A 22,523-nucleotide genomic window follows, 5' to 3' on the forward strand; every position below is an offset into this window, starting at 1 on the left:
TTTAAAATAGAATTTAATTATTAGTCACAGATGCAGAATATGGAACTCCAGTCCCATTACAGGTAAACATTAGCAGAGGAAACTCCTCCCATTCCCAGTGACCAGGGTGGGGCATTGGGTGTGCTGAGCAGCAGCAATAATGGCAGAGTTCAACACCCAAATGTCCCATTTGAACTTGCCTCTGGATTCAGCGACTGTGACGGTGAAATATCCAACATGCAGCTTGTTTAAACTTTTCCCCCAGTGTGAACTCGGTGGTGTTCACTCACCTCCGAGGTTGGGAGAGTGAGTGAATCATTTCCCAGACACTGAAGAGTTGAACGACCCCTCAACCCTGTGAACTTTCTGGTGCCTTATCAGGTTGGACGACAGAGTGAATCCCTTCCCACATTCAGGGCAGACGTACGGCCTCTCCCCGGTGTGAACTCGCTGATGTACCTTCAGTTGAAATGACTGAGTAAACCCCTTCCCACAGTCTGAGCAGGTGAATGGTCTCTCCCCAGTGTGAACTAACTGGTGCGCCAGTAGGTCAGACGACCGAGTGAATCCCTTCCCACACTCAGAGCAGGTGAATGGCCTCTCCCCCGAATGAACTCGCTGATGTGTCTGTAGGTTGGATGATGTGATGAATCCCTTCCCACACACTGAGCAGGTGAAGGGTCTCTCCCCAGTGTGAACTGACTGGTGTTTCTGCAGGTCAGAAGACCGAATGAATCCCTTCCCACATTCAGAGCAGGTGAATGGCCTCTCACCCACGTGAACTCGTTGATGTGTCTGTAGATTGGATGACTGAGAGAATCCCTTCCCACATTCAGAGCAGGTGAACGGCCTCTCCCCGGTGTGAACTCGCTGGTGTACCTTCAGTTGAGACGACTCAGTGAATCCCTTCCCACAGTCTGAGCAGATGAACGGCATCTGCCCGGTGTGAACTGACTGGTGTGCCAGCAGGTCATTTGACCTAGTAAATCCCTTCCCACAGTCTGAGCACGTATACGCCCTCTCGCCGGTGTGAACTCGCTGATGAGTCTGTAGGTTGGACGATGTGGTGAATCCCTTCCCACATTCCGAGCAGGTGAACGGCCTCTCCCCAGTGTGAACTCGCTGGTGTACCTTCAGTTGAGACGACTCAGTGAATCCCTTCCCACAGTCTGAGCAGGTGAACGGCCTCTCCCCAGTGTGACGTGACTGGTGTTTCTGTAGGTTGGACGACTGAGTGAACCCCTTCCCACATTCAGAGCAGATGTACGGCCTCTCCCCGGTATGAACGCGCTGGTGCCTTTGCAGGTAAGAGAGGTGAGGAAATCCCTTCCCACAGTCTGAGCAGGTGAACGGCATCTCCCCAATGTGAATGTACTGCTGTTTCTGTACGTGGTATGTCGGAGTAAATCACTCCTCAGCAACTCAGCAGGTGAGTGGCCTCTCCCTGGCGTGACTGTAGGTGGAATGACTGAGCAAATTGCTTGCCGCCTGAAGAGGAGGTGAGCAGCCTCTCCCCCACGCAAACTCGCTGATATACCTTTAGTTAAGATAACTGAGCGGATCCCTTCCAACAATCTGAGCAGATGTACAGTCTCTCTCTCTCTCATGTGTCAGCACATCAGATGACCGAGGAAAGTCGAGCGGTCTCTCTCATTTGTAAGTTCGCTGCTGTGTCTGCCGTGTGGTGAGTGAGTGAATCTCCTTCCACACAAGGAGCAGGTGGACTGGCTCACTGGTGTGAATTCTCTCGCATCTCCTCAGCTTGACCGACAGAGTGAATCGCTTCCCGCAGTCAGGTCTCTCTGTGGTGTGAACTTGCTGGCGTGTCTTCAGCCTGGATGACTGAGTAATATCCCCTCCCGCACACAGAGCAGGTGAATGGCCTCTCCCCCAATGTGAACTGACCGGTGCATTTGTAGGTGGGATGACTGCATGAACCCCTTCCCACATTCAGAGCAGGTATACAGCTTCTCCCTTGTGTGTCAAAAGATCAGATGACTGAGTGGAACTAATCCCATACACAGAACAGTTGAACCGTCTCTCTCCCTTGTGAATTCCCAGTGTGTCTGATGGTCGGCTCAGTGAGTGAATCCCTTCCCACACTGAGCGCAGGGGAATGAAATCTCCCTGCTGTCAATTCTCTGGTGATTCCTCAAGTCAGATGGTGAATTCCTCAGTTGAAGAACTGATGCCTGGTGAACCAGTGCTGGTGTGTTCTCAGCACCCCGGTTCCAGTGGAGTTAAAACAGAAAACTTCACTTCATTTCAGACAAGAAGCACATTTCCAGTTGGGATGAGATTCATCTTCATCTTCAAGGATTGACAGCACAAATATTGGTGTTACAAACGAACTATCTGGCCACTCCTTAAATATCTGGACAGACACGGCAGAACCGTTGTGCTGTTGTGTTTGACATTCCCATACAGAAGTGATTTGCTGTTTCTAACCTATAAAAAGATTTACAAAAGGCATCAATGGGTGAAGGACAGCATTTAAGATGAATTAATTTTAGTCCATATGGTGAGCTCTGACATCAGGCTGTTACAGTGAAGTCTAACACAAGTTGGAGAAACAGCGCAATTTTTAACTGGACAAGGATCAGGTATCTGGAAGGATTTTCTGACTGTTTTTCTGTCTGTATCAGAATGGACTTTTTCTAACTGTCATCAATTTGTGACATGACTCAGTTTGTCTCTCTTGATTAGTATTATTTCAAGTTCTGGTCAAGACCCACAGCGCTACTAAAAGCACAAGATATAATATGGTTGATCCTGGAGCCTTTCCAATTACTCTGACCATTCTCTCTGCGATTATCTCAGAACTAAGTTCTTGTTCCAAGTTCCCAATCCTTGGACTTAGTCAAGTCACTTTTGTTGTCATTTCCACCAGAACTGCTGGAACAGGACACAGTAAAAACGAGATAACGTTTTTCAGGACCATGGTGCTACATGAAACAGTAAAAAAAACTACACTGAACTACCTATAACACAGAAAAAAACACCAGACTACATACCTACCCAGGACTGCATAAAGTGCACAAAACAGCGCAGGTATTACAATGAATAATAAACAAGACAATAGGCATAGTAGAGGGCAGTAAGTTGGTGTCAGTTCAGACTCTGGGTATTGAGGAGTCTGATGGCTTGGGGGAAGAAACTGTTACATAGTCTGGTCGTGAGAGCCCGAATGCTTCGGTGCCTTTTCCCAGATGACAGGAAAAGTTAGAGGAGAGTTAGACAGCAGGAACTCGGCAGTGGGGAGATGCATCCGCCCCGGGCCCTCCACTTTCAAACAAACCCTACAGGCAGGCGGCCAAAGCTCTGGAATTGTCAACCATGGCTGCTTTTGTACCCAGAAGACCCCACGAACCAGATACCCACCTGCTCGGCACGGTCCGGGCGATACGCATGCGTCGCAGAAATGACGGCAGGGCCGTCACTGATCAGCAGACAGCTCCCCGGGTCCGGGTCCGGATCGCGGGGCGGAGAAAGAGGGGAAGGATCGGGACTGCCCCGTGGTGTGGAGCCACGGTGTGTCCTGAACTCGCAGGATCTGTCCCCCAGTTGGGATGCAGGACCCGCTCCTCCCTGCCGCCGACGCGCCGGAGGCTTTTGTCCACTGAGCGCATGCGCGGTATTCGGGATTCGCTGCGTCCTTGGCGCCTGCGCATTCGATCCCTGAGGATCAAATTCTGAGAATGTGAATTCTGAAGCGCGGAGATTTCACCGATAGTACCGGTCCCGTCCGCCACATGCCTCAAATTCGGTCTTTATATGTAGGACCCAGCAGCTACCTTAACGGAGCAAGCTTCCCCAAATAATCTGCTTGGTATCACCTGTCATTCCGACTCGAAGTCCAATCCACTTCAAAATGCAGAAATAAAACACAAGTGATTCTTCAGATGCTGGAAATAGTAAGCAACGCTGGCAAAATACTGGAGGAACTCGGCAGGTCAGGCAGCATCTATGAGCAGTCGAGTCTTCAGGCCGAATCCCTTCACTCGGACGAATAAGGAACAGGAACAGCTGGACTGAGTTGCCTCTCCGGCTATACATTGGGCGCACAGCTGACACAGAATGGGGAAAAAAGAACTGACTTATTTGCCACTGATCCACGATAGCAAACACTAGGACAATTAAAGGCTAACGTCGGCAGAACAAACCTCCCCAGTGCTCAGAGACCGGGATTCAGTCCTGGGTGCGATGAGCAGCTTCTATAGCTGCAGAATCTGGCGCCCAGAACCGGTCGGGAACTTGCAACTGGATGATTCAGAATTCCACGCAGAGTTTATCTGAACCGCCCCCCCCCCCACCCCGTTGTGAAGTGGCTGGTGTTTCAGCAAGTGGGACGGATCAATGTCCGTCCCTCTCTCCAATGTGAACTCTTGTTTCAGCAGCTGTAACGACCGAATTAATCTCTTCGCCCACAGCGAGCGATTGAACGGCCTCCCCACAGTGTGAGCTCAGTGACGTGAATGCATTTGGGATGTCAGATTGAATTCCCTCCCGTAGTCAGAACAGGCGAACGGCCGCTCTCTCCGGTGTGAATCTTCCGATGTCTTCTCACGTCGGACCGCTGAATGAATCCCTTCCCGCAGTCCGAACAGTTGAACGGTTATTGTGCGGTCTGAACTCGCTGCTCTTTCCCACACACGGAACAAGTTATCAGCCTCTCCCCGGAGTGAATTCATCGGTGTTTCTGCAGATCAGATGCTTGGATGTATCCCTACCCACACACAGAGCAGGTGAAAGGCCATTCCCCCGTGTGAACACGCTGCTGTATCTGCGGGTGCGACGGCCGAGTGAATCCCTTCCAAAAATGCGAGCCAGTGAATGCCATTTCACTACGTTCAAGTCTGTGGCCACCTATCAGGTCAGCTCACGGACGTAGTAAATCCCTCCTACACTCAAAGGTGGTCTCTATAGTGGAGATATAACCATATAACAATTACAGCACGGAAACAGGCCATCTCGGCCCTTCTAGTCCGTACCGAACGCTTACTCTCACCTAGTCCCACCGGCCCGCACTCAGCCCATAACCCTCCATTCCTTTCCTGTCCATATACCTATCCAACTTTTTTAAATGACAATATCGAACCTGCCTCTACCACTTCTACTGGAAGCTCGTTCCACACAGCTACCATTCTCTGAGTAAAGAATTCCCCCCTCGTGTTACCCCTGAACTTTTGCCCCCTAACTCTCAACTCATGTCCTCTTGTTTGAATCTCCCCTACTCTCAATGGAAAAAGCCTATCCACGTCATATGCTGATGTCTTCGCAGAGCCCTTGGGAAGTTAATCTCAGACACAAAGCAGATGCGCGTTTCCATCTGGGAGCTGATGACTCTCTTTCTCAGGATTGGCAACAAATATGTTGTTACTACGTTTGTACAAAGGTAAGCTGCTAACTCATTCAAGAAATTAAAGACTCATCTCCTGGTGTGTGCACCTAAATACCAGCCCTACCCTGAACACATGTTCGCGTTCTGACTGGACTGTTCGCTTCCGCATTCAAGCGCGGCCGCGCTCAAGAGCTGATGCACTGACCTTCTCGACAGCGCTGACGCGCCGTCACGTATGAGATCCCCACACCCAAATCTGTTGCCTTTTCTACGCTGGGGGAAAAAAAACTCACGGAAGACATCAACACGGGTGGAGGAGAGCATTCCAGCTGCGGTTGTTTCAGTCTTTATGGCGACGTCTGAGGTTTCGCACCGTTACAGCGCGGTTCAGCGCGATTTGTAGTAACAGGAGCTCATCTTCTCACCGGCACCCAGCATCAAACCCTCTGTATTCCTGACTGTTTTCTGCCTTTCACCATTCTGTGAATTGGCTCAGTTCGACTCTCTCTATCAATACTCTTGGCACGTCCCACAAACCTACTCTGAGCACATGGTCCATACCCGCTGCTTTTGGAGAAATGATTGGGTCCCAATAATTATTTGGACCCAATTATTGGGTCGCTCCTGCCATTTGACGGAGGTAAACTCAGTGTCAACATTGCCATTGAACCTCAAGAGGAGAGGACTGGGCATTATTAATGCTTTTTGAGATAGTGATTTAGATGCATATCATATTTTTTACTGAGTTAAGTATTGTATGTAATTAGTTTTGCTACAACAAGTGTATGGGACATTGGAAAAAAGTTGGAATTTCCCCATGGGGATGAATAAAGTATCTATCTATCTATCTATCTATCTATCTTCTCCTCAGAGATTAACACCGCGTGGCAATTTTGTGGTGTGAATGCTACTGGTCACTTGTCACCCAGCACATTACTATGTGCCCAGAGAGAATACAAGAAAAAAATGGTCTCGGTGGCAAAAGTCACAACCAGAGGACGTGGAAAGAATTTGATTCTCTGAAGGAGCAAAGGTGATACAACGATTTTGTGTCTTCCTGTGCAGCACGAAGTGACTTTTGAATTCACAGCGAGGAAGATCCAGTACTCTTTAACTTCAATCTCAATTACGATAAGATATATGAGCAGGTGTGGGCCATTCGGCCCATCGAGTCTGCTCCGCCATTCAATCCTGGGCTGATCCAATTCTTCCAGTCATCCCCACTCCCCCGCCTTCGCCCCATACCCTTCGAGGCCCCGGCTAATCAAGAACCTATCTACCTCTGCCTTAAATACACTCAATAACTTAACCTCCACAGCCGCTCGTGGCAACAAATTCCACAGATTCATCACTGTCTGACTAAAGTAAGTTCTCCGTTTCTCAGTTCTAAAAGGACGTCCTTCAATCCTGAAGTCATGCCCTCTTATCCTAGACTCCCCTACCATGGGAAATAACTTTGCCATATCTAATCTGTTCAGGCCTTTTAACATTGGGAATGTTTCTATGAGATTCCCCCCCCCCCCCCCCCATTCTCCTGAACTCCTGGGAATACAGCCCAAGAGCTGCCAGACATTCCTCATATGGTAACTCTTTCATTCCTGGAATCATTCACGTGAATATTCTCTGAACCCTCTCCAAAGTCAGTATATCCTTTCTAAAATAAGGAGCCCAAAACTGCACACAATACTCCAAGTGTGGTCTCACGAGTGTTTTATAGAACCTCAACATCACATCCTATACTCTATTCCTCTAGAAATGAATGCCAACATTGCATTCGCCTTCTTCACCACCAATTCAACCTGGAAGTTAACCTTTAGGGTATCTTGCACAAGGACTCCCAAGTCCCTTTGCATCTCTGCGTTTTGAATTCTCTCCCCATCTAAATAATAGTCTGCCCATTTATTTCTTCCACCAAAGTGCATGACCATACACTTTCCAACATTGTATTTCATTTGCCATTTCTTTGCTCATTCCCCTAAACTATCTAAGTCTCTCTGCAGGCTCTCTGTTTCCTCGACACTACCCGCTCCTCCACCTATCTTTGTATCATCAGCAAACTTAGCCACAAAACCATTGACACTGTAGTCCAAATCATTGGCACACATCATAAAAAGCAGAGGTCCCTGTGGAACTCCACTGGTAACCGGCAGCCAGCCAGAATAGGATCCCTTTATTCCCCCTCTCTGTTTTCTGCCAACCAGCCAATGCTCCACCCACGCTAGTAACTTCCCTGTAATTCCATGGAATCTTATCTTGCTAAGCAGCCTCATGTGTGGCACCCTATCAAAGGCCTTCTGAAAATAGGTCTTTAATTAATGTCTTTAATCTATCTAGATTTGGATTTGGTCACACAATAACTCAATATTCACCCTGCGATTCAATGGTCAAAGAAATAGCCACTTCACATCGGAATCCAGTTTAATATTCCCTTTTTTATATGACCTGAGATTTGTTGCTTTGAGGCAGCCGCAAAAACATAAAAATGACCACAAATTACAACAGAAATCAACAATGGAAACGGGATAATGGAGCGATGTTCACAGACAGTTCAAATTTCTGATGATGCAGGGGAAGAAATCGTTTGTATGTTCTCCCCATGACCACATGGTTTCCTCCCAGTTAGTGGGTTAATTTGTCACTGTAAATTGACCTGTGATTAGGCTAGTGTTACATAGGTGGGTTGCTGGGCTGTGCAGGGCTGAAAAGGTGTTCTATGCTGTATCTAATTACAGTGAACTCGTCTTCTTCAGTCTGAGGAAAGACATGGAGAAAATTCAAGGGAAACCTCTTCACCCACTGAGGGCTGACCAAGGGAGAGCCAGAGGTGAACAGCAGGTATGAGTGTTGTGGAACAGAAACATGGGCAGGGACCAGCTAGGCTGAGTTGACTCCCTACTGTACTTTTGGGGGGTTGTAGATTCACAAAGAGACAAAATTTAAAGTGGAACTGATTTATTTGTCAGAGATCCAGAATATTAAACTTCAAAGGTGAACATCAGCGGAGGAAACTCCTCCCACTCCCAGTGACCAGGGTGCAGAACTGGGTGTGACGAGCAGCAGCAATAATAGCAGAGTTCGACACCAACACTCACTTCTGAACTTGCCTCTGGACTCAGCAGCCGTGACAGTGAAATATCCAGCTTGCAGCTTATTTTTCTCCCCCTAGCCTTGTTAATACCATCTGAACAGGTAGGATGACTGACCAAAACACTTAAAAACACGTGAGCACTCTCCCCCCCGTGAACTTGTTGCTGTGCCTGCAGGTCAGACAACTGAGTAAATCTCAGCTCACATTCTTCGCAGGCGAACGGCTTCTCCCCGGCGTGAAATCGCTTTTGGTGCCTCTTCAGGGTAGACGACCGATCGAAACGCTTCCCAGGTTGAGAGCAGGAGAACGGCCTCTCTCCTGCGAGAACTCGCTCGTCTCTGTGCTGGTGGGATGACTTGATAGGATCTCCTCCCACACACCGTGCAGATTCCAACGGGACTTCTGCTTGTGCGTGAGAGGGGAGGAACACACCAGCGAGCTCACGGTGGGTTCTGAATGGTTACCACTCTGGATGAGGAGTGGTCTGTTGGTCTCCCCTCTCACTGTGGAAAAGGGGCAACATCGCTCTGCCCCTTGTTAGGGAGAAAGAGCCCGTGGCCTGTCGAATTGTCAGCTGAACACTTTGTCTTTGTAGGACTGCAGATCATGGTCTCTCTTGGGGAGGGGCTTCCTCGGTGGGTGGTGGGCACAAGCTGATGCTTCATAAGTGAGGGAGGAGGAGGAGGGTTCACGCTTTGCTGCTGCTTGTGTGTGGGAGGGTGGGGAGGCTGCTTTGGGTTTCTAATGTTCATTCTCTGTGGGTGTCTGTGAAGAGCAAGAATTTCAGGCTGTATACCGTATACATTCTCTGATATTAAACAGGGCAGCTTGAGGTGAGCAACAGGGATGGGTTTAAGGGGAAACCGAGTGAACGGAGATAGAAGCAACAGAAAAGTGCTACGGGGAGGGGTCGGTCGCATGGCTGCTGAGGGAAGGTGCTGACACCGCCGCACGCCTGCGAGGTGCATGAGAAAGGGTGGGATTGGAATACCAACTGAAAAGCAATGACTTCGTACAAACCAACTGTAATCCCGAAGTACCCAAAACTTGGTGAAGCTGTCACACGAGACACAGTTTACTGGAAAAAGTATAAGGCTCCAGTTCAGATCAAAGAGTTTGGTGCTGTGACAAACGTAGATATTTCTTCAGTTGCTCCCTACAACTATGCAGTAACTGCCTCTACAAGGATCCACATATATGGGCGATATTCTCAAGAGCCAATAAAAACATTCTCCCGATTTAATGATACAGCGTACTGTGGCACATATAGAGATGATGGAAAGCTGCTTGTTGCAGGCTGCGAGGATGGGATTGTTCGTCTTTTTGATGTTGATGGGCATGCAGCACAGTGGACATACAAAAGCGGTTCAAGTCACTGCATTCTTATCTGACAAAAAACGTTTAATGTCTGGATCGGATGATTGCTCTGTCCGTCTCTGGGACATTCCAACTGCAGTGGAACTTCACACCTTTGCAGAACATACTGATTATGTACGATGTGGTTGCACTAGCAATTTGAATACAAGATCTCTTTGTTACAGGTTCATATGCTCATACTGTGAAGGTGTTTGATGCCCGAATGGATCAAAGCATAATGACAATGGAACATGGGCAGCCAGTAGAGAGCGTGTTGCTTTTTCCATCGGGTGGACTTCTTGGATCGGCAGGTGATCGATCTGTTAAAGTCTGGGACCTGTTAAAGGGAGGTCAGTTGTTGGCTTCTTTGCGAAATCACCACAAGACTGTCACTTGTTTGTGTTTAAACAGTTCAGGGCAGAGGCTGCTCTTAGGTTCCCTTGATAGGCATGTGAAAATATACAGTACATCGACGGACAAAGTAGTACACACTTTGAATTATGCAGCATCCATTCTGAGTTTGGCTTTAGCACCTGAAGATGAAGCCATTGCTGTCGGAATGACAAACAGTGTCCCGAGTGTTCAACATCGGAAACAGAATGTAAAGAAGCACGAAGTGGTTGATGTTGCAAAAGTGAGAAGAGAAGCTTCTTACAGACATTTCGTTAAAGGAAAGGATTACATGCCAAAAAAAGGATGACTTTTTGGTCAACAGGCCTATGCGGCAGCACCTAAGCAAACATGACAAGCTATTGAAGTCTTTCCAGGTGTCCCTTGCACTTGATGCTGTATTGAAGTCACATGCCAGGATAAAGACCCCAGAAGTTACAGTTGGTGTAATGCAAGAGCTTAAAAGCAGAGAGACACTTCAAAATGCACTGGCCGGACACAATGAGAAGCAACTTGCTGTCGTGCTTGACTTTCTTATCAGGAATGTTGTTAAGCCGAGGTACACTTCCATTTCAGTAAATGTTGCTGAGATTACTATAGGTGTGTATAGCTCTGTGATCGGTACGTCACCAGTGATTGACAAGCAGTTCATAAACTTACAGCAACTGGTGGGAAAAGAGATTGGTTATCGGGAAGGTCTGCTTGGGGTGCTTGGAGTGATGGGCACACTTGATGCTACCATGACAACTAAAAAAGGAAGCAGTTGTACCCGGAAGTCAGATTTGTGCCTTAATTTCTGGAGCTGCGCGAGAAAAAACGACAACAATTGCATAGAACCAGGCCTCTTCATTGTCAGGTTTTAGTACTGTTACGAACCCTGTAACTGGGTCACTTACCAGCAAAGATAGAGAGGCCCGTTGAAGTCTGATGGTACTATTTTTAACAGTATTTATTGATAAAAATACACAAAAATAATATCGATGCAAACATACAGATAATATACGTCGTCAATACTAAATCTAAAAGTGCGGGTATAATAATAATCAATAAGAAATAAGCTCTATCGTTGTCTAGGGGATAATGTATTGTCCGATGGAAATATAAAAGTCACTAGCTCATTCAGGCTGCAGCCGTTGGTTGGAGTCAAGAGAGAGATTTTTGAACTTGCCAGCTTGTCCTTTTTATGATGTCGATCCTTCGAGAGTTCCGTTTGTGTAGTCGGTCCTTTAGCTAAGCCGTTCCGTGGAAGCCGCCAATTCCTAGGCCAAGGAAAAGGACGCACGCGAGCCCCACCGGCTGACGCTATTAAACGCTGTCACGGGAATTCTAGCGTCTCTCCTGGTGCGTCTGAAGGGGTTGTTCCCCAGACCCTCTTTTATCCTTACTCACGGGGTCTCAGATGTCAATCAGGTTGGGATGATGCAATCCCTCAGCCAGCCCCCTCTGTCATTCCCTGAGGGCTTCAATGAATAGTACAGTACTCAATACACAATTCCGTCTCCAAGAGACAATGGCCGTTATCCGTGGCTTTGTCTCTCGGAGGCCCAGGACACATTCCAAACCTTGAGGATTCTGTGTGTCTCTCTCTCATTTCCTGGGTCCCAGACCCGAATTAATAGCAATCTTGCGATTCTCAAAAAGGAGGGGGCTACTTTGTACCCTTCGGCCCCTCAGAGTTGTAGCACGTTCTAAACAGTACACTAGTACAAATTTATCCTTAAAGCTCTCTGATTTAAAAGCAAACATTGTAGAATGCTCTTGTGCAATAGCCAAAAGCAATGTTATGTCTATTTTCCATTAGTTTAATGTAATACATTGATGTCAAGAAAATGTAGGATCTTTGAATTTCTGAATTTTCTGAATTCTATTCAGAGATAAATATTCTTGTATGTTTTCTGAAGGAGCAACAAATCTTTACCAATTGTGAGGTTTACCTTTTAACATTTTAGGTGCTAAGTGATGGACAAAAATGCAGCTATGTTCTGCAGAAATGATAATCTAGATCAGAGCCTTGTATGATGGACAAATAAAGTTTAACTTAAAGGCAACAATGTAACCATGATGCTGTAGCTATTAGAAACATAGAAAATAGGTGCAGGAGTAGGCCATTCGGCCCTTCGAGCCTGCACCACCATTCAGTATGATCATGGCTGATCATCCAACTCAGAACCCTGTACCTGCTTTCTCTCCATACCCCCTGATCCCTTTAGCCACTATTGGAGTATAAAATATTATGGAGTATAAAACTTGTATTATTTGCTGTGTAACCAAAACTATGTGAAATGCTAGGAATGTAGAAGACAATGGTGTGTTAATATATGTTAATGAGAGGTAGCTAAGAGATGTAGTCAGCTTTGAAGTTTGCTATGTGCTATGCATGTATCCAATTGAATGTAGAAGACAATGGTGTGGTAATGAGAGGTAGCTAAGAGATGTTTTGCTTTGAACTTGTCTGCTGTGTAACCAAAACTATGTAGTCAGCCTTGATGTAGATTATGTAGTTTGAACTTGCTATTTGAAATCTTAAGAATGTAGAAGACAATGGTGTGTTAATGAGAGGTAGCTAAGAGATGTAGATTAGAACATGATTAAGACAATGGGTAGAAACAATAGTGGCGGATGTACTTGTGATACGCACCTATAGACCGATTGGATATGCTAATGCAACTAAACCAGGAGATTGCTATAAAAAATGCTATGTACAAGGATCGGTGGGCAATCAGCGACTAGCTCACTGACTGTCTCAGCTTTGATTTGCAAATTAAAGTTTAACCCTTCTTGAATCTTCTGCGTCTCCTGGTCATTTGTGAGGCATGAAAAACCACGACACCACAAGGGCCATATCTAACTTCCTCTTAAATATAGCCAATGAACCGGCCTCAACTGTTTCCTGTGGCAGAGAATTCCACAGATACACTTCCAGGTCTCATTGCATCTCCCCTTTTCCTAATCGGCCACCGTTCAGATAATTATCTGTTTTCCTGTTCTTGCAACTAAAGTGGATAACCTCACATTTATCCACATTAAATTGCAATAAGACAAGCAAAAACGCTGTAAATTAGAGTACAGAGCCCAAATTGTACACTGTTTTCTTGAAATATGTTCAGCATAAATAAAAAAAAACCTCTTTATTGAGAGCTAGTTGTTAAGATAGCTCCTATTACTAGGAAGTAAAGACCCAGCACCAGCTGCTTACTGTCTAGCAAGCAATTGCTAAATTGAGTCAAACTTCGTAAATTCATGGATCTCATGTAACATTTGCATGCTTATTGGATAAATATTTGTGAGCATGTAAAGGTCAAGAGAGTTTGAAGAAGTGTCCTGAGGAAGCTAACCTTATTCAAGTGATGGATAAACAATTATCTTTACCTTTCCTGGCAAGGGAGGTGAAAAATGCAACCATTTTCTTTCCCAATTGTTATCCATTATTAACTTCACACCAAAAGATTTTGACTGAGAAGATCAACCTCTCCTATTATCTTATTTAAGATCAAAAAGTTAGTCATCTTGCTGAGTTACCTTTAAAGAAATCTCTCATGAAATTTTGCCTTGTACTGGAAGTGCTGTATTCTTGAGAATCCTTTACAATTGAGAAGAATGAGCCAGTGAAATAATTATTTATCAGTGTTCCTACAAGAAGTTTTATCTTGATGGGAAGGTCTCAGAATTTGCTGCAAAAGCAATTTGAAAACACACTCTTTGAAAATATTCTGCACAGTAAAGAAGTTTTGAGATAGAAATATAAAAGAAGAATGCTTGATATGGTGGTCATTGTGAACAAATGTTGGTCATTGTGAATAAATGTTATTTCAACAAGTAGTTGTTTCATTTTTATAGCTATGTCTCATTATTTGGTCTCATAATTTTCGAAGACCCAATCTGCTCAGTAAGGGTGAGTTGGGATGAAAATATGAAAGATATACTGATCATTGTGAACAAGATCTTATCAAGGAACTGTCAGTAGTAGAATTAAGTCAGATGCTAATTCACTATATTTGTTTTACCAGGAGCAACCCACGATTAGTTTGTAAAATTATACCCATTGTACATGTAACTATAACATAATACTGATCAATGGAAGAGCTAATTCATAAATGGTTCTGTAATGTATTTAATGTGTCCATAGCTATGCCTGCCATTCTTGCATTCAGCAATTGGGTAGAATGGAGGGCAATTATTAGTAGCTAATTTTAATGCTGAAATCTCAGGAGGTTTATGATCAATTTTCCCAGCATAGGAGATCAGATCGTGGCCTAGATAAAGAGATCTTCTTTCCTGTAATTGCCTAAAAGATAGTTTTGAGGAAAGATTTGATGCTAGTTGAGAATCAAAGTATGGGAATGGTTTGGAGATGGCAAGTACTTTGTAAAAACAATTGTCAAGACATTACATTTCCCTTCAGTGTGAATTTCAATGGTGTGCCAGTGTTAGGTCCAATCAATTTCCATTGTCCAGAGTGTATCTGTCTAAAGTATGGAATTATTTAAAAATAAATAAGGTTGCTGGTTCACATAAAAAAAAGTGCGACAGGGTGATGGGAGGAGACAGAACAGGAATACTGCAGAATCAGTTGGGCAGAATGGCCTTTGGACTGTACATTGAGTGTGCTGCAGAGTCAGCAAGGAGCATGACACACATGATTTAAAAATAAAATTAATTATTTATGACAGATCCATAATGCTACACTGCAGTCTGAAGGGTAATGTCATCAGAACAGACCCCTCCCATGCCCAGAGACCAGGGGTCAGTTCCAGGTGTGGACGGACCCCTCCCGTGCCCAGAGACCAGGGGTCAGTTCCAGGTGTGGACAGACCCCTCCTGTGCCCAGAGACCAGGGTCAGTTCCAGGTGTGGACAAATCCCTCCCGTGCCCAGAGACCAGGGGTCAGTTCCAGGTGTGGACAGACCCCTCCTGTGCCCAGAGACCAGGGTTCAGTTCCAGGTGTGGACAAACCCCTCCCATGTCCACACACCAGGGGTCAGTTCCAGGTGTGGACGGACCCCTCCCGTGCCCAGAGACCAGGGGTCAGTTCCAGGTGTGGACGGACCCCTCCCGTGCCCAGAGACCAGGGGTCTGTTCCAGGTGTGGACGGATCCCTCCCGTGCCCAGAGACCAGGGGTCAGTTCCAGGTGTGGACGGACCCCTCCCGTGCCCAGAGACCTGGGGTCAGTTCCAGGTGTGGACGGACCCCTCCCGTGCCCAGAGACCTGGGGTCAGTTCCAGGTGTGGACGGACCCCTCCCGTGCCCAGAGACCAGGGGTCAGTTCCAGGTGTGGACGGACCCCTCCCGTGCCCAGAGACCAGGGGTCAGTTCCAGGTGTGGACGGACCCCTCCCGTGCCCAGAGACCAGGGGTCAGTTCCAGGTGTGGACAGACCCCTCCCGTGCCCAGAGACCAGGGGTCAGTTCCAGGTGTGGACAGACCCCTCCCGTGCCCAGAGACCAGGGTCAGTTCCAGGTGTGGACAAATCCCTCCTATGCCCAGACACCAGGGGTCAGTTCCAGGTGTGGACAGACCCCTCCCGTGCCCAGAGACCAGGGGTCAGTTCCAGGTGTGGACAGACCCCTCCTGTGCCCAGAGACCAGGGTCAGTTCCAGGTGTGGACAGAACCCTCCCATGTCCACACACCAGGGGTCAGTTCCAGGTGTGGACAAATCCCTCCTATGCCCAGACACCAGGGGTCAGTTCCAGGTGTGATGAACAGCAGCAATAACTGCGGAATCTGATACCTCCTCAATCTTGAACTTGAAACTGAATTCATCAAATGTAATGGTTAAAAATCAAAATAGATTCATTTAAACTGCCTCCACCATGTAAACTTGCTGGCGTTTCAGTGGGTGGGATGATGGAGTAAACCTCTTTCCTTCAGGACAGGTGTGCAGCCTCTCAGTGTCAACTCGCTATTGCCTCACAAGGTGGGATAACTGAGTGATTCCCTTCACTCAGTCTGAGTAGCTGAATGGCCTCTTCTGAGTGTGAACTCGCTGGTGTATCATCAGGTGGGATAAATGCGCAAATACCTTCCCACACATCAAGCAAATGGACAGCCTCTCCCCGGTGTGAACGCGTGGGAGCATCAGCATATGAGAGGAGTGAGTGTATCCTTTCCCACTGTCAGAACCGTTTCCTTTGTTTTTACAGTTGCTCTGAGCAGAATTTTATTTTTACACAGCCTGAGAACTGTGTGGCACAATTTTTCTTTCTCTTAATATGCACATCCAACAAACACAAACCACAACTCCCAACAACAGTAAACAGTATCAGGCAGTCAGAACAACTGCCAGGCACAATGGCAAAAATTAAATGTTTGGACTAGTCGGCATTGACGTTCAGCAGGCTGATGGTTTATTAAGGAGCTGCCAACTTCCATTCTGGGTATATTGTTACAATTTGTAACATTGTTGTAACTTGAAACACTGACAATGTTAGTACGTTGAGGCCCTAAAACATTTCAAAGTAAAGGTTGGGGTATGTTTATTATTTGGAAAATTTATGGATTATATTCATTAACACATAAGTGAATACGGGGTATCTCACAATTATATTAACATAGATTTCAACATTATATTAAATATATAAAATATTCCAGCTGCGCAAAGGATTTGTGCACGGGAGCATTTCAGTTATTACATGGCTGCGCATGTGCATAGCTTAGAGGGAACAATGCCTCTCCACCCCTTGTGAACTCATTGATGTATGACCGAGGAGATTTTTATTCACATTCAGAGCAAATGAACGGCCTCCCCCCAGCATGAACTCTTCGTCAGCAGCTCAGATGGCTGAATTAATCTCACCCCAAACAGGGAGCAAGTGAACGGACTTTCCCCCAGTGTGAATTTTCTGATGTGAATTCACATCAACTGAATGAATCCACTCACTATTTTGGCAACAACTGGTTTCAAGCCATCCAATATGTGGATTCTTCTATATTATTTTCAGTTGTTCCTTGAACTCCTGAGTAGCTGATCCAACCTGTCCTATAGTGGTCTTCATATTCAGAAACATCCTCTGAAGCGCTTTGTTTGCAATCAACCACCTTCTTCAATCAATCTCTGTTGGGCTTATTCTTCCAAACATTTCTTAATTGCATCCCAACTGCCTCCTGCTTTCTCCAAACCCAAGGAGTGGCCATGAGCATGTGCATCTTTGACGGCAATGTAAAACAGTCTATGTTTGAAGCCTTCCCCAGTTATACTCCCAACTCGTCCTCTGCTACACTGACAACTGCATTGGCCTGCTTCATGCACCCATGCTGAGCTCGTCAATTTTATCCATGTTGCCTCTACCTTCCACCCTGCCCTTAAATTCACTTGGTCCATCTCTGACCCTTCCCTCCCCTTTCTTCATCTCTCTGTTGCCATCTCTGGAAGCAAACTGTCAATTATAAATCTACTAACTCCCATGGTTATCTCGACCATACCACTCCACAAATTATGCCCTGCAAAAATGCTATTCTCTGTTCTCAGTTTCCTCACTTCATCTGTTCCCAGGAAGCAGCTTTCTGTTCCAGGACATCAGAGATTTAAACAAAGAGGTTTCCCTGCCCTCACCCACGCCTCTTCCATTTCCTATACATCTGCACTCGCCCCATCTTCCCATCTAGTGATAAGAGTTCCTCTTGTCCTACCTTACCACCTCATCAGTCTCCACATCCAATACATTATCCTCTGCAGCTTCAGCCATTGCCAAAGGGATCCCACCACTAAACATATCTTTACCTCCACCCACCCATCCACTTGCTGGATTTTCCCTCACGATTCCCTGGCACTCATTCCTGCAAGTGGCTACACCAGCTGATCCCTCATCTCTGTTTAGGGCCGGAAACAGTCCTCCCAGGTGAAATAACACTTTACCTGTGAACCTGCCGGGGTAGTCTGCCGTGTCCAATGCTCCTGATGCAGCCTCCTCCATCGTAAGTTTGGGGACCACCTCCACATCATCTGTTACAAGGACTTCCCGGTTGCCAAACATTTAAATTCCCATTCCCATTCCGACGTGTCGATCCATGACCTCTCCTTGTGCGAAGATGAGGCCACCCTCAGGGTGCAAAAGCAACATCTTATATTACGTCTGGGTAGCCTCCAACCAGATGGTATGAACATTGATTTCTTCTTTCAATGAACAATCCAACCCCCATTCCCCCACCCTGACTTTTCACTTCTTTTTACCTGCCCATTACTTCCCACTGTGGCCCCTCCTTCCTTTTCTCCTGCGGTCAACTATCCTCTCCTATCGATTCTTTTTCTCCTGCCCTTGACCTTTCCCACCCACTGCTTTACCTATCACCTTCCAGCTAGTCTCTTTCCCTCCTCCTCCCCCCACCTTTTTAATTCAGGCATCTTCCCTCTTCCTTCTCAGTCCTGAACAAGAGTATCGGCCCAAATCGTCGAGTTTTTTTCACTTCCACAGATGCTGCCTGACCTGCTGAGTTCCTCCAGCATTTTGTCTGTGTTGCACCTGGTAAATTCTGCTTAACTTCTCCTATACCATCCTCAACTCGACATGTCAACTGTCTTATTTGTGGAGAAGACAGTTTGGTAGCCAAAATTTGGATGCAATTTCTATATGTACTTAATTTGTTGAAGTTCAGTCCAAGTTTTTAAGCTTCCTTTTTTAGGATGTGTGATTTCTTTGGACTATTTTTGGGTGTGGTGGCTGATGGTAAACCTCCTGTCTTCTTTTATAATCTCAATTTTCATTCTTGAGTACTTTCATTCCCTTCATTTTAGTGGCAGGCCAATTACCTCATCTCTGTCATCATCACTTGAGTCACTAGAGGTCTCTGTTTAGTCAGTTTGCAGTGCCTTGGAGTTCCCCGAGGTGGCGCTATTTCTGGGGACGATTCTGTGTTGGTTGCATTCCACCATAAGCGATAACACTCAAACACGAGGAAATCTGCAGATGCTGGAGATTCAAGCAACACACACAAAATGCTGGTGGAACACAGCAGGCCAGGCAGCATCTAGTCTCCAGCTAGATGGGTCTCGGCCCGAATCGTCGACAGCGCTTCTCCCTATAGATGCTGCCTGGCCTGCTGTGTTCCACCAGCATTTTGTGGAAGTGATAAAACTGTTGGGTTGGATGAACCAGACACCGGAGGTCCTTGCTGTGCAACTTTTTTTCTCGGTCTGTCCTGTAACTCTGATACACCTACGTTTATCGTGCAAACACGAGGAAATCTGCAGATGCTGGAAATTCAAACAACAACACACGCAAGATGCTGATGGAACGCAGCAGGCCAGGCAGCATCTATAAGGAGAAGCCCTGTCGACGTTTCGGGCCGAGACCCTTCGTCAGGACTAACCAAAAGGAAAGATAGTAAGAGATTTGAAAGTAGTGGGGGAACGGGGAAATGCGAAATGATAGGAGAAGATCGGAGGGGGTGGGATGAAGCTAAGAGCTGGAAAGGTGATTGGCGAAAGTGATACACAGCTGGAGAAGGGAAAGGATCATGGGATGGGAGGCCTCAGGAGAAAGAAAGGGGGGGGGGGTGCAGGATCTCCCAGTGGCCACACATTTTAATTCCACGTCCCATTCCCATTCTGATATGTCTATCTATGGCCTCCTCTATTGTCAAAATGAATCCAAACTCAGGTTGGAGGAACACCTTATATACCGGCTGGGTAGCCTCCAACCTGATGGCATGAATATTGACTTCTCTAACTTCCATTAATGCCCCTCCTCCCCTTCTTACCCCATCCCTGACATATTTAGTTATTTGCCTGTTCTCCATCTCCCTCTGGTGCTCCCCCCCCTTTCTTTCTCCTGAGGCCTCCTGTCCCATGATCCTTTCCCTTCTCCAGCTCTGTGTCACTTTCGCCAATCACCTTTCCAGCTCTTAGCTTCATCCCCCCGCCCCCCCCCCCCCACTCCGGTCTTCTCCCCCCACTACTTTCAAATCTCTTACTATCTTTCCTTTCGGTTAGTCCTGACGAAGGGTCTCGGCCTGAAACATCGACAACGCTTCTCCCTATAGATGCTGCCTGGCCTGCTGAGTTCCACCAGCATTTTGTGTGCGTTACGTTTATCATGCTGCTTTCTCACTCGTTCAGTTAATAAGGTGATTTGTTTGGATTGTACTGTTCCTTCAGCATGTTACACATTTCTTCCTTCCCTGCCACACCCCCAATTGATTAGTTAAATTATTTACTTGCTCAGTCAGTTCACCACGTTCACACGCTATGTTTTCTAACTCTGCACGTTCACATTTAAATTCCTTTATCTAACTCTAACTCAGCAGCCTCAGGGTTTTTGGTAACACTGCTGGCATCCAGTCCACAGTTTTATTTCCTGACATTTTCTGAATCTTATTCCATATCTTGTCAACATCACCCATGAGCCAATTTTTATTAGACTTGGCATCAATAGCACATTTCTTCCAGATAAGTAAGCACTCAAACCCTCTGTTATCTATTCGTTCACAGCTGGAGATTCTGCAGTTTGTTTCTCAAACTTGGTTAATAATTTATTTCAATCTCAAAGGCTACTCTTCACTTGGATGTCAATCACATTTCTTAGAATCGCAACCCAAAATGTATAACTAGAGTTACGAACAAAAATATAATACTAGAGTTATAACCTAAAACACCAATAGAGTTGCAATCCAAAATTTTACCGGAGCTGCATCCAAAATAGCAATAGAGTTGACCCACAGTATCAGTAGAGTCACAAACCTAAGTATTTTAGTAGAGTTGTGCCCAAAAGGTATCAATAGTCACAAACCTAAGTACTTTAGTAGAGTTGTGCTAAAAACCCAGAATATTTAGCATGGATCCACCACAAATAACAAAATAGAGCTTTACACACTGAACATTCCTACTTTGTCCAGGGAATTTTCAAAATCTGTTTATCATCCGTACTGCTCGCGGTGCCAAAATTGTTGGATTTTTTTTTTCCCAATCCACAGTTCTTTTAGGAGTCCAAGAACGAGTTGAAAACTTGTTACTTCAGGATTGTTTATTGAAAGTTAAACACAAAGAAACAGACACAGAGCATAGGACAACAGTTTTACTACCAGGAGATGAGCAGAAACTAAAGAACAAAGAATCAAGATTCGTGATTTTTGCAGAAACAGACATTTTTACAGCGAGTTAAGGCAAATTCCTGAGGTAAGGGAGGGTCTATTGGAAGACACACACAAACATAGTACATTTAACACTTAGCCAATGAAAATTGAAAGGTTATTAACCGTTATATAACTTATATTGTTTTGCCATCAGCAGGTGGAATCTAACACCACATATTGTGAAAATACAAATTATATGTTAGAGGAATTACAAATTCAGTCTTGCTAAAATCTCATTAATTCAATCTCATTAATTCAATTAATACCTTATTATAAACATAACAAACGACCAATTCTAACACCAGTGTCAACTTGCTGCATTTATGCAAGTTGGAAGACTGAAAAGAAATCCATTCCCACACACACAGCCGGCAAATAACGTTTTTCCACCGTGAACTCCCTTGTGTGTCTGCTGTCTGGATGAACGATTGAACCTTTCCCCACAGTCAGACATGTTTTTCCTCGATTTGCTCCCCCGTGCATCATCAGGGGAATGACGTAGTGAATCCCTCCCATTCTTCAAGCAGCCGAGCTTCTGGTCTCCAGTGAAGATACGGGAACTCCAGTGAACAAAAGCTGGTGCGTTCTCAGCTCCCCGTTTCAGTGGGTGTCACTGAGTTAAAACAGGAAACATCAGTTCTGACACAAAGCGTGCTTCCAGCTGGGATGAGATATATCCCCTTTTCCCAGGATCGACAACCGATATACCGGTGTTACACAGGAAATGCCTGTTCACTCCTCCAGTAAGTTGAAGGCAATTTACAAGGTTGCTTCAGCCAAATCTCACCCTTACGTGGAGCACATGTCCAGGTTCTCCTTGCTACGACCGGTGTGGTATCAATTTAGCAGCTCCACCGCCACATTCAAAGATCGATGGTGAACTGACATTCACAGCAGAACTGATTACGTTCTTGCGTTTGAGAACACTGCACACCTCTCATTTGTCTTTTCTACCCTGAAATAAGTTTATAAAGGCATTGAAGGGCAAAGGTGGACACTTCAGCTGAGGCAGTTCTAGTAGTCAAGGTGAGTTCTGATATCATGTTGTTAGGGTGAGGCTCCACACAAGTGGAGAGAACAAATCCTCGTCTTCCATCTGGTCATTGTCCAGCTATCTGGATTCGGCATCAAATTCCCTGTCCACCCGTTCTTATCATAATGGGAGAATCCTGCCATTCACGTATCTGCGACTTGGCTCAATGGGTTCTGTCTGTTTCCATAATTGAGCAAATCCGGGCATGTCCCACTGCCCCACTAGGAGCGCACAGTGTTCACGCAGCTACTCGTGGAGGCTTTCTCATCAC

The 22,523-nt window shown here is 45.9% G+C and overlaps 1 protein-coding gene and 1 pseudogene across 1 annotated transcript in view; one reads left to right on the top strand and one right to left on the bottom strand.

Annotated features, from left to right (window-relative positions):
* The window catches only part of LOC140716268 (uncharacterized), a 48,530-nt gene continuing 26,007 nt past the window's right edge, over positions 1 to 22,523 (bottom strand). Inside the window, exons 4-6 of the mRNA XM_073028878.1 lie at positions 8,413 to 8,860; positions 3,361 to 3,657; positions 1 to 1,386 (exon numbers count right to left, since the gene is read on the bottom strand). Of these exons, the coding sequence (XP_072884979.1) occupies positions 295 to 1,386; positions 3,361 to 3,657; positions 8,413 to 8,860 (1,837 nt within the window). The 3' untranslated portion in view covers positions 1 to 294. The remainder of the gene's footprint in view (positions 1,387 to 3,360; positions 3,658 to 8,412; positions 8,861 to 22,523) is intronic.
* On the top strand, positions 9,323 to 11,489 carry LOC140716509 (U3 small nucleolar RNA-associated protein 15 homolog; annotated as a pseudogene).

The sequence above is a fragment of the Hemitrygon akajei genome, chromosome 25 (assembly GCF_048418815.1).
Source record: "Hemitrygon akajei chromosome 25, sHemAka1.3, whole genome shotgun sequence".
Taxonomy (NCBI): domain Eukaryota; kingdom Metazoa; phylum Chordata; class Chondrichthyes; order Myliobatiformes; family Dasyatidae; genus Hemitrygon; species Hemitrygon akajei.